This window comes from Olea europaea, chromosome 3 (genome assembly GCF_002742605.1).
Source record: "Olea europaea var. sylvestris chromosome 3, O_europaea_v1, whole genome shotgun sequence".
Taxonomy (NCBI): Eukaryota; Viridiplantae; Streptophyta; class Magnoliopsida; order Lamiales; family Oleaceae; genus Olea; species Olea europaea.
The window spans coordinates 7891469-7903098 of NC_036239.1; the positions used below are offsets into that span (position 1 = coordinate 7891469).

Genomic DNA, 11630 nt, shown 5'->3' on the forward strand with positions numbered 1-11630 from the left:
TTTGGGTGTGACTATGTTTAGGTTCCTAAAATCTATGCACACCCTTAATTTACCATTCTTTTTTAATACTGGCACGATATTGGACAATCACTCGACATATCTGGCTGTTCTCATAAAGCCTGCTTTTAATAATCGCTCTATTTCTTTCTTAATCTCAGGAAGTACATTAGGAGCAAAGCGCTTAGGAGGTTGCTTATGAGGTTTAAAATTTGACTTGGTTGGCAATCTATGTTCCACGAAATCTCTATCTAAACCAGGCATATGTTCATATTCCCAATCAAAACAATCCTTATATTCCTTTAATAAAGCGATTAATTTATCACTAACCTCTTAATCGAGCATCTGACTGACGAATGTTGGGCGATCTTCCCTATCTTTAGCTCTGTGACATGTTTGGCCCAGCTTACTAAACTGTTTTCTAACGACCCTTTATATATACACACACACATATATATGTTTGGCCCAGCTTACTAAACTGTTTTCTAACGACCCTTTATATATATAGCACGCATGCATGCATTACTGCCAAAATAAGAACTTAAACAATGTATTAAGTAGGGCCTAAAGGAGTTGCGATCGACCTATCAACGAAACATTTACATGAAGTGGGTCAGTTCAGTGTAGAATGCTCCATTACCAAATTGCAAGAAAAGAACTTTTATCTTAAAGCAGCCACAGGATACAATAAATTAGACGAAAACAAATAGAAAAATGGAGGTTTTCAAGCTCAACTCCTTTAACAAATACTTATCAACACTTCTGCCTTCATCGTTGACATAGATATTGTAAAAATGACTAAGAACACAAGAAAATAAAAATGAATCTTTACGAAAGTTCTGTGTTTTTATTCACGTGGCTTCTGGATTCCAGTCCAGCGTGCATAATCCACCCACCTGCAAAAGATAAAAGTATAATCTGAGAAGAAAACTAAAAGCCAAAAAATTTTTGAGAAAAAGAAAATCTAAACAATTAATGAGTTAAAGCACAAATTGACAAAATGTCACATGTTCATATGAAACAGAAAACGAGAAATGAAAAACTTACATCAATGAACCCAGAAAAGTATTGCCAGTGCGAACAACAAAACAGATTGCGCTAAGTATGAGCTTATGATTGTGTAGCAAGGGTTCTAAAATTCGTTGTTCAATAACTCCAGCAAGGATTTGGTACCTATTGAAAGGAAATCAGATAAATAAACATGTAATGAATTGCAGGAGCATAGAATATGGCCGTAATATAGATATATTTTCCCGAATTTTCTCTTCATGATACAGAATGTCAAAAGGGTACCTAAGGTTGCTCGAAACAGCCATGTAGACACCGTATGCAACGCTGGTTGATAATACTGGTACATCCTCGGCTTCACCAGCAAAAGACTTATCAATAGCCTTCCGTGCATTGATTAAAAGATTGGTTACACCTGTGCCAACCTGCATATAAAATGATGCGAGGAAAAAAATCCTTACAGATGCCACAAAATCAAGAAACTGTCAGGAAATAAGCCCAAGTTATAACATGATATTGGTGGTTAATGCAAGAATAGATCAATGCACTTACTTGTCCTTGAAGAGGAAGTTGCAATTGCTTTTATTACCATTACTCCATATAACAGAAGTATCTTACTTCAAAACCATGGGTTAGCTATTATAGCATATAATGCATACCTTAAATGAATTAATGTGACAACCTGGGATGAATATATGTTGATTCATATCTTTAACAAGCTATTTCAGGGAAATTAAAGAGGGCATGGGAGGAAATAATGCAAAGAAATAATTTCCTAAAGTTGGGATTATTGAATGAATACATTGTGTAAAAGATCAAACTGTTAGATAAGAAGATATGAAATGAATTTTCATATTCTAATCATCATTTCACGACACACGGTAATGTGCTAGCCAGATTCATCAATAGCTTCTCCAATGAGGTCCCAAGAGCCAATTTCACCTGCTCTTTTATATCTTAAGTGACTAATTCGATGTAAAAGAAATAAGGGATTCTTTAAAATAAAAAATAAATAAAAATAAAAATAAAAAAGAAGAAGAACACTTGAGCAGCTAATTGGGTGTAAAAGAAAAAAGGGATTCTTGATAAAGTAAAAAGGATTGACTCCTTTTTGGAGATCATCAAATGAATTGTGTATGTTTGAAGTATACAGAAAAAACACCTAAGCAGCTAATTTGGTGTAAAAGAAATAAGGGATTCTTGAAAAAGTAATTTCCCCATAATGGTTTTCTAATTATACAGATTATATGCAGACCCTCTTGATAGCAATGCCTATTTTTTAGGTGACCCCTTTTTGCACAATGAAGTCGTAGATACTCACAGCTTGGACCCCCATGAAATGCATAAACCATAGTTTCACCCATCACACTGATGTTCCCTCACAAAGATTTATGGCACTCGAAAGTGATCAAGAACTTGTATATATTTAAGTGTTGACTTACCAGAGATGCACTAGTTCCAACTGCAAATAGCTTGGCCCCATTTCTCTGCAGGAAGGATCAGAATTCTCTTAGATTTACTGAATTCATAATCTAGATACCAGGTTTCTAATTCGTTGTTTTATTAATAAGTAGCATACCACTATGGCTCCTATCCTCTGTAAAAATGAGTAGGATGTACCAGCCAATGCAACCTGCAGCATGCATAAAAACAATTTCATTCAGTAGCCTGTACTAGGTTTTGCTTCCCTTCAAACATACCTATACGCAAGCAAACATAATGTAACAGTATATATTAAAACAGAACCTGAAAGGCATTATCAGGGCATCCATAGAAGAACTTATTGAGAAATCCAGCACTAGGCGCTATAGCCGGTCGTAGAGAAACGGTAGGGGCAGGGAGCCAAACAAGCATGAAATCTGCAATAATGGCCATTACCTGAAAAATAGATTATTAGTGTTTCCAGGTTTGAAGAACGAAGGACATTCAGAATTGACCAATGAATCCAGTGATCTTGTGTTTTAATTGTAATTTTAATTTTTTAATTTTTTCTGGATATTGTACAACTATTTACATTTGTGTATGGAGAATTTCCTTCATTTTAGTTGTAATCAGCATACTCTTAGGAGATAATTGAACCATAATTAATGTAATTGGAGGAGTTGATTATAGAATGTTAATTATGGGAGCAACTAAAGGAGTTGAATTATGAGAGTTAATTAGGTTTCCTTTATACCTATAGTGTAACCTTGTAATGTTTCATTTCATGGAATAAAATTATGTTTTTCAACATGGTATCAGCAAGTTCTACCTTGCTTTCATCCTGTCCAGGATATTTTCTGAGCGGCTCCTTTCGATTTGCATTTTTCAAGAAGATTTGGGCCATTTATAGGTTGATTCAGATTTAAATCAAGGTGGTGTACTTTTTTTGCCGATTCACATTGTTTCAGCTATTTTGCCAGCTGATCCAACTTTATTCAAGTTATTGAGGCTTGCCATTTACAGCAAGTGAAATTGCTACAAGCTTATGTTGTGATGATACAATCAAGTATTTCTTCCGCACCTTTAATTGCGGCTTCTCTTCCAAGTTATCCTTGGAGAATTGATTTTGGAGCCACAAACCATACGAGTAGCCACTCTTAACTTGTACGTCTCTTACACTCCATGTTCGGGAAGACAAAAGGTGAAAGTGGTCGGATGGTTTGTTATTATCTATTGCAGGAAAATGGCGTATTATTATCTCAAAAACTCTTTCTCTTGACTTAAGTTTTACATGTTCCTACCCTTTCAGTTAGCAAAAATAGCAAATATTTTAATTGTGTTGCCAAAATTTGTCCCTCTCGCATTGAAAGGTCATGGATACTGGCAAGGTGATTGATGGACTTTAGTATTTCGAAAGTGAACCGACTGTTTAGATAATCTATCTCATACACACTTGAGTACTTTAATTTCTTTTCCAATCAAGATGTTGAGCTATAGGATAAAAGATTAGGTCACCCACGTTTCTCATACTTGAAAAGTTTATTACATTGTTTAAAAATAAAGATATCCTTGATTTTCAATGCGAGACATGTGAACTATCCAAACACCATCATATAAACTTCGCTACAAAAATATATAGGAAATCACAAATTTTTACTTTCATCCATAGTGATATTTGGGACCTTCTCAAGTGGGCTAGATGGTTTATCTCATTTATTGATGATCATACTCGTGCGTGTTGGATGTTTCTACTCAATGAAAAATTTGAGACAATGAAAGCATTTCAAAATTTTCATAAGATGGTTAAGACCCAATTTCAAGCGAACATTCAAACCCTTCGTACCGATAATGTGAGGCAGTACTATTCATCAATACTAGGTTCATATCTAGCAGAAAATTGCACTTTTACACCGTAGTTCGTGTGGATACAACTCAACAAAATGGGATAGTTAAGGAAAAAATAGACGTCTCCTTGCGGTAAATAGAGCTATAATGTTTACCATGAGTGAGCCAAAACATTTTTGGAGTTAAGCGATTCTCATAGCAACTTACCTTACAAATAGATTGTCGTCAAGGACCTTAGATCTAAAAAATCCACTTGATCTTCATAAAACACATGTCTATCATCTAAACTTTTTTGTTCCCTCCCGCCTAAATCTTTGGTTGTGTCACATTTCATATGCATGATCATGATAGAGGGAAATAAGATCCAAAAGATTTGGTCTAATTTTTTTTTTCGATATTCTTCTACTTGGAAAGGTTATAAGTGCTATCGTCCTCAAACAAGAAAATCCTTTGTCTATGAATGTCTCATTCTTCAATAACTCAATAACACTTTTTTTTTTTTTTTACTAAAACTTCTCAGTGGCAGAGTGAACATGTTGAAGATCAGTTTTGGTCTGTTAAGCCTAATATTTCTATCCCTTCTATATCTCAACCTCAACCTTTAGTAGTGCCTAATATTGACGTTCAGCCTTATGAGTCTCCTGCAACTCTACATGTTATTCCATCCACTAGTTTTAATTATGGATTTTCTCCTACTGAAAGTTCTCAACCTTCACCTCTTGAGAGTGGTCAACGTCCATCTCCAATGACCATTACTCCGCAACATCACCGATCACCCGAACCAAGCATAAAGATTCTGGAAGCACGAGTAATTCTTTAGTCCCTAATCTTTCCAAAAATCTTAATTCTGATCTTGATATTCTGATTGCTCATAGGAAAGCTGTTAGATCTTGTATACAATATATCCTATTTCCAAATCTGTTTCCTACCATAGGGCATCTCCTTCCTTTAGCGCTTCCGCTGCTAATGAATCTTCTTGCGATTTTTTTCCAAGCACTATACAGGAAGCTCTTGCTATTTTTAGATGGAAACAAGTTTTTATAAAGAAAATGGAGCACCTGAAAACAATGATACTTGAGACCTTGTTGATCATAACCACAGAAGAGACCGATAGGGTGTAAATGGGTGTTTACTGTAAAACACAAGGCAGATGGACAGTTGAAAGATAAAAGGCAAGATTTTCTGTTTTAATTTCCAAATCAAAAGGAACGTTCTTTAGTTGCAATCTTTCATTGATAACAACACATTATATAATTTATATTTCTTGCAAGTAAACTGAAACCCAAAAATATTGCGAAGGCAATCGTACCACATCAGCAAAGACGAAATCTAGCTCCTTGGTGAACTTTTCTCTGCGCTTTTCCAATTCTGCAGCAGTCTGGCATGCAGATAGGACATAGCAAACACATGAAACTTTCAGAAATTGCTTGATAGATAGAAATTCAATAAAGACCACCAAAAGAACCGTACATATTTTTTTAGTGAGTAACAGCTGCAAATTTCAGTCAAGAAAATCTTCCCCTTTTATTTCATATCAATTTTGGCTGTACTTCGTCACAAACTTACTCGTGATGAATTTCTAATATTGCAACAATTCATATAAACTCCATCCAAATCTCTGCATCTTTGCTATTAACAGAAGACCATCTTCCCAAATTTGAATAAACATTTCATGGTAATTTCCCAATGTAATAAAAGCCAATGCTAGCAAACAATTATTCAAGATTTACCAATATTTTACCAAAACATCCATTTTGAAGGCATAATTGATTAGTCAAGGCCTTTCAAATTTCAAATATGATCCAAATCCACATCAAATAACCACATTCTTAAGACATGTCATATTCTGATTATTCTTATTACTACTTTATTAACTGTCTAAAAAAAATTCGAATATTTGCTATGGTAATTAGTATTTGAATAGTAATTCAAGACAAGGCACAAACCTTTGTAAAGATCCCAACACCACACTCTATAGCAACTTTAGTCAAGAAAAGATCATCTCCAAGTAACCTTTCCTTAAACCCTCCAAACTGGAGCAACCACCGGAACACCGCAGACTTCTCGAGCTCGATATACCGCTGTACTATCGAACCCGGAATCCTCCCGGCTTCTATGGAGGCAGCCAAGTCCTTAGGAATGCTATCCAATGATCTGCCAGCCTCGACCAGGGCCATGATTGCCTCTGCCTTGTTTCTTTCCCCTGCATCTCCCTCATTATCACCCCCAGCTCCACCTCCGGCCCCACCTCCTCCACTACCTGAACCGCTTCCACTTCCGCCATCACCACCAATTTCTCCACCGTCAGTGTTGCTGGAGAAGGTAATAAAGGATATACGACGAGTGGGTTGTAGGGGGCTGAGTTTAATTGAATTGGCAGAGGAGAGCGCGAGACTGGTCGTATGGGGAGTGGCAAATGGATAAGTGAGGGATGACGGAGAGTGGTGGAGGTGTGAAGTTGGTGATACGATGAACTGGGTAGTGAAGTATGCAAAAGTGGTAGTTGCCGCCATGATGAAGGCGGTGCTTTCTCTTATTCACTCTCCTCAGTCCACGCGAGAGAGAGAGTTGCCGGTGGATTTTTGAGTGGTGGTGAAGCGAATGGTAGAGCTGTTCCATTTGTCAGTTGACTTAAAAAGTAGAAGTGATGTTTGATTTGGGAAGTTGAGAAAAGCACAACCTTATATTCTAAATTCTGAAGATTGCCTTTTGCCGTAAAAAAAAAACAGTTTTACCAAGAAAACAGGAAATGGTGACAAGGATTAAATTCAGATGCCACGTGTCAACATTTAGTTGGCCATTTTTTTTTAAAAAAAAAAACCAAATGCCCAGTCAGGTGCTCCACGCAACACCCAGATTTAAACCTATTTCTATAATCTGTCAGAGAAGTTTTATTCAATATAAAAAAATCTATATTGCCAGATATCTAGAAAACTATAATTCAATAGTGAAAATCCCTTTTAATAAATAATAAAAATTTAAAATGGGGAACTTATTCCTTTCCACGCCCTCCAACGACTCTCGGCGAATCCATCAAACCTAGAGAGTTTGGCCTCGAGATGTTACCTGGGAGCCACTATTTGATTCGATTTTTATCTTAGGTAAAGAGACATTGCTCTTTACATATATCAATAACATTTGAATTCCTTTTATTCTTTCACTATGTTTGTCGCACATGACTCGAACTCCTTTTTAAAGCATTGACCTCATTGTACCACGACTCAAAATTTGATGCAATTTTTGTCATAGTAACAAGAGAACTTTGTTTCTTCAATTATCTAGTCAACTTGATTCAATTTTCACTCCATTTTTGACAGATTGGATGAATAGACTTGTTCGTGCTAATTAGTTGTGCAAGAAATGAGATATGATAACGAGTTGATGTTTCAAAGAATAGGGCATTTGTGCGGGATACCTGATGATGTTCTCGTACATTTTATGGGGAGTCGTGCTTAGATTTTGTTTTTCTCAAATTTGGCTACAAAAGTCTTGTCGGTGCAATTGATGATTATTCGACTTCTTTGTGAGGCTCATACTTGTTACTTTTAGTTTAAGGTCTATGACCTGTGGTGGCCTTGCCACGACCATGGGACCCCGAGTTGGGAGAATCTTGCGGTGTTTGATTTATTTCTCCAAAAATATCTTTCTTTTCTTTTGTTTCCCAATCATAATCTATTTTTCAGAGAGAGTAACACTTTGGTCAAACTCCATTTCTGAAAGATGAAAATGGGGACATAAGATTATGAAATGGTGATATGGTCATGATTAACTTACAAACACTTAATTTAAAAAGATGTTAACTTAAGAGTCAATAAGATAAGCAGATATCTATGATCTAATACGAGATGTGGAGAAACAAAGCCATGAATATTAGAATAAACAAGGTAGAGGATGAGCAACAATTCAACTACAATGCAAAATAAAAGTGTAATATATATTAATGTATTCATATGTTATTACACAAGATGGATTATTGTTTCAATATTATAATTGTCTTCGTGTTGAACTACCTGTGATATAATATGATTATAAGATATTGTCGTACACGTGCATTGTTGTGTGATTTATATCACAAATATATTATATCATTAACAAATAATAATGTGGTTATAAGGGTTTGGATTATCATTCTCATAAGTGCTACTATTTAATAATTGATTTAACTATTTCTAACCTCTATTTGAATTAAAATTGTTATATTATATTATATTTTTTATTTGTAAAAATATAAATATAAGGAAACAAGTAAAAAATGCACATAACTTATGTAGGAAAAATGTTAGGAATTGTAATTTTGTCATAGTTATCCCCTTAATTTCAATCATCATATTTCAATAACAATTAATTATGTATATCCGATTGAATTTATCTAAATTAATTGATTTACCTCTCTTGAGTTTAAATTAATCAAACTTATACCATATAATTTTTCTTGAACAAAATGATGTATTGAGAAAATTGTTGCGAAAAAAATAATAAATAGTAATAAAATAATTGATTTTTTTTAAAAAAAATGACTTATACGCATTTTTTAACACATACGTTTAATGTTCGTTTAACTATTTTCGTTATTCATTTAGATCATTCGATGTGTCTATGATATAGTTCTTGAAATGAGTTTCAAGAGAATGTAGAATATTTATCGATTCGACTATCGTATAATCGTCAATGAATTTTTAAATTTAGCTTATTATCGAAAATTTCGAAATATAGTTTGAAAATGTATATTTTGACATCCCGTAACATTTGCTACGATTAGCCGTTTCTTCACGAAGTACCATTTTCTTGTTGTGCTTGAAACAAAATAATACACTGGAGTAATTTTACCTTGTTCTGACTATTATATTAACATTTATATCACACTTTATTCTGATTTATATTTCTCAAACCAACTAATACACAGTTCCCTGCTAAACTCTTGTTTTAAAACATCATATATATATTATTATTATTTTTTATTTTAACCTTTGAATTTTTTGTCCATTTTCTCTCTCACTTTTTTTTTTTTAATCTAATTTTCTACGATGTAAACCACTTTTTATAACCTAAACAAGGTCTGTTATGGGGCATTATTATAAATGACCTGCTACTATTCATTTTTGGTAAAATGTTTATTATACCCTTAATGAAATAATTTGTCATATATTGCACAAGATATCCTTAATTTATTGGAATAGTTTTAAATTCCTCTATTTCTCTCATTTCGAGTTTTAATATATAATTTCATCCTTTGATCTAATAAATTAACATAATCTGCAATATAATTGTCATGTAATTTACTAAGATTATCAAATTCCTTTGATAATATATCCATAATCTCTAATTGAGAATAAATATTTTCTATTTTTTCCATTAATCTATCTAACAGATTATCTAATCCTTTAATTGTATAACCTGGCATTATTCAAATAATTCCTTGCAAACTTTATGAATAATAACATATTTAGATAAGTTTTTTGCAAACATGATAAGTAATAATCCCTACGATTCTTTCAAGATATTAGAAGAATTCTTTCTAAATTTAACAAAGACAATAATTTTACCTTACTTTTGATCTTAAATCTGTATTCTTAGAACCGAGTGACCTTCAGGCTCTGAATCTGCAAACTACTCCCTCAAACGGCCTCTTGCCTCAATGAGAATTCTGCTATTTCAGCTTCTGCCCTCACTGTATCTTTTCTTAGAATTAAGAGTAAAGATCTTAAGTAAAGAAAATTCTCTCTTTGTTAAAGTAAGAAAGAGATTATCTTCTTCAATCTATCAAGAATCTATGGGATAGAAAGTTTAGAAACTCATATCTTTCTGATATCAAAAGATTGAGATTTTATTTCTATAATGATTTATACAAGATTTATATTGTATACAAGGGGTTTCCAGAAAAACTGATTTTGAAAAAAGCTTAAGGAAAGAGAATGGTTTCTAATTCGAGATGCTCCATTCTTTCCAAATACCTCTATTTATACATGATTCAAACTCACTATTATTGATCTATTACATCATTGCATACATCAGATTTTTGAAAAAAGGCTCACATGCCTCTCTATTCTTTTCCTCCTAGGGTCTACATTTTCACATGCATTTTTTGAATTTTCATCAAAGGGACCTCTTTTCTTCTATTATTGCCTTATCATCTTTGGCTCTATATGCAGCTGGCTTGATGCTTTTCTATTATTGCTTCTCCATCTTTGGCTTTATATGCAGCTGGCTTGATGCTTTGGTAGTGGTAGGTCCTTTTCCATTCATCAATCCTTCAATTTTGTCTACATGTGGGGCACTCCCTCAATCTGCATGATTCTTGGATTGTTGTTGGACTTCCACTAATTTGATGAGTATCAAATTTTAAAATATATTCCTTCAAAATTGTAGATTTTTCTTTTCCATTATTTGTAAGGAGGGTTCATCCTTCATATTGGCATAGACATCTGAATTTCTTATCATACAAGTTCTTTGCAATGTTGTAAAGAACTTTCATCCCCAAAACTCTCCGGGATTTTATCCATGATCTATTGATTTTTGGCAATGGTTTATTATTTCGGCCAACTTCAATCTGGAAATCTCGGCCAACATATCCAATTGTAATAATATGTTCAGCAGGATAGTATATCCTTCCATCAACTTCAGGACTTATTGAATAAAATTTGATATGAATCGATCTCCCTTGGGCAAATTTTGAAACTTCTGTCCTGAATATATCATCAAAATTTTCAATTTCTTTTAAATCTTTTTCTGGATAGATCAAATCCAGAAATTCATAATCTGCTGCCATTTTGACCATGAAAGAGTCTGCATTTTTGGTAATTATTAATCTGGGATAAACATGATCCCCTGATGAAATAAAATAAGATTCATTTTCTTCCAATTCATAAACAATTTTGGCAAATGATCTATATTCTTCTTCTTTTGATGACAAAGGGGTATCATCATCTTCATCAGTTTTGATTCTTATAACTCTTGTATGCTCATCACCATTTTTTATAGTCACCTTCCGGGGACTTACTATATCTCGTTTGATATTGCTGGGTCCACTGCTGCTTCCTGGCTGTGTACCTGTTTGTATTTTTGAGATTGTATCAATTGGCATTTCCTGTTTGGTATCTAATGACTCGAATTGTGAAGTAATATCAACAATTCTGTCATTCAATTCTTTGGTATATTTGGAATGAGAATTAGAGATTTCCACCAACAATTTGACATTTTGTTGGATAGTTTCTGCCATTTCCTCTAACTGCTCAATTCCAATTTTCATATCTTCAGATTCTTCCATGAGGAATTTCATTCGTCTATTGACGTCTATTAATGAATTTTTGATATTATCCATCTCCAAATTCGATGTTCCTGCTCAAAAAATCTGCAAGATA

The 11630-nt window shown here is 33.7% G+C and overlaps 1 protein-coding gene across 1 annotated transcript; it reads right to left on the reverse strand.

The window, feature by feature from the left end:
• Positions 1-641: 641 nt before the first annotated feature.
• On the reverse strand, positions 642-6922 carry LOC111384757 (protein RETICULATA-RELATED 4, chloroplastic-like). The gene is made up of 8 exons (XM_023009084.1): positions 6219-6922; positions 5582-5650; positions 2752-2883; positions 2585-2638; positions 2448-2492; positions 1291-1430; positions 1045-1170; positions 642-893 (listed from the first exon to the last, which is right to left on the reverse strand). Exons 1-8 carry the CDS (start codon positions 6783-6785, stop codon positions 845-847), a joined length of 1182 nt encoding a protein of 393 aa, XP_022864852.1. The 5' UTR covers positions 6786-6922; the 3' UTR covers positions 642-844.
• Positions 6923-11630: the final 4708 nt, after the last annotated feature.

Bases quoted from the DNA above. Each gene is read 5' to 3' on its own strand.
- LOC111384757 (XM_023009084.1), bottom strand. From the start codon at position 6,785: ATGGCGGCAACTACCACTTTTGCATACTTCACTACCCAGTTCATCGTA. The intron at 2,884-5,581 runs GTACGATTGCCT...TCTATTTTTCAG, and splicing joins ATTTCGTCTTTGCTGATGTG to GTAATGGCCATTATTGCAGA. The intron at 894-1,044 runs GTAAGTTTTTCA...TATCTTTTGCAG, and splicing joins ACTTTTCTGGGTTCATTGAT to GTGGGTGGATTATGCACGCT.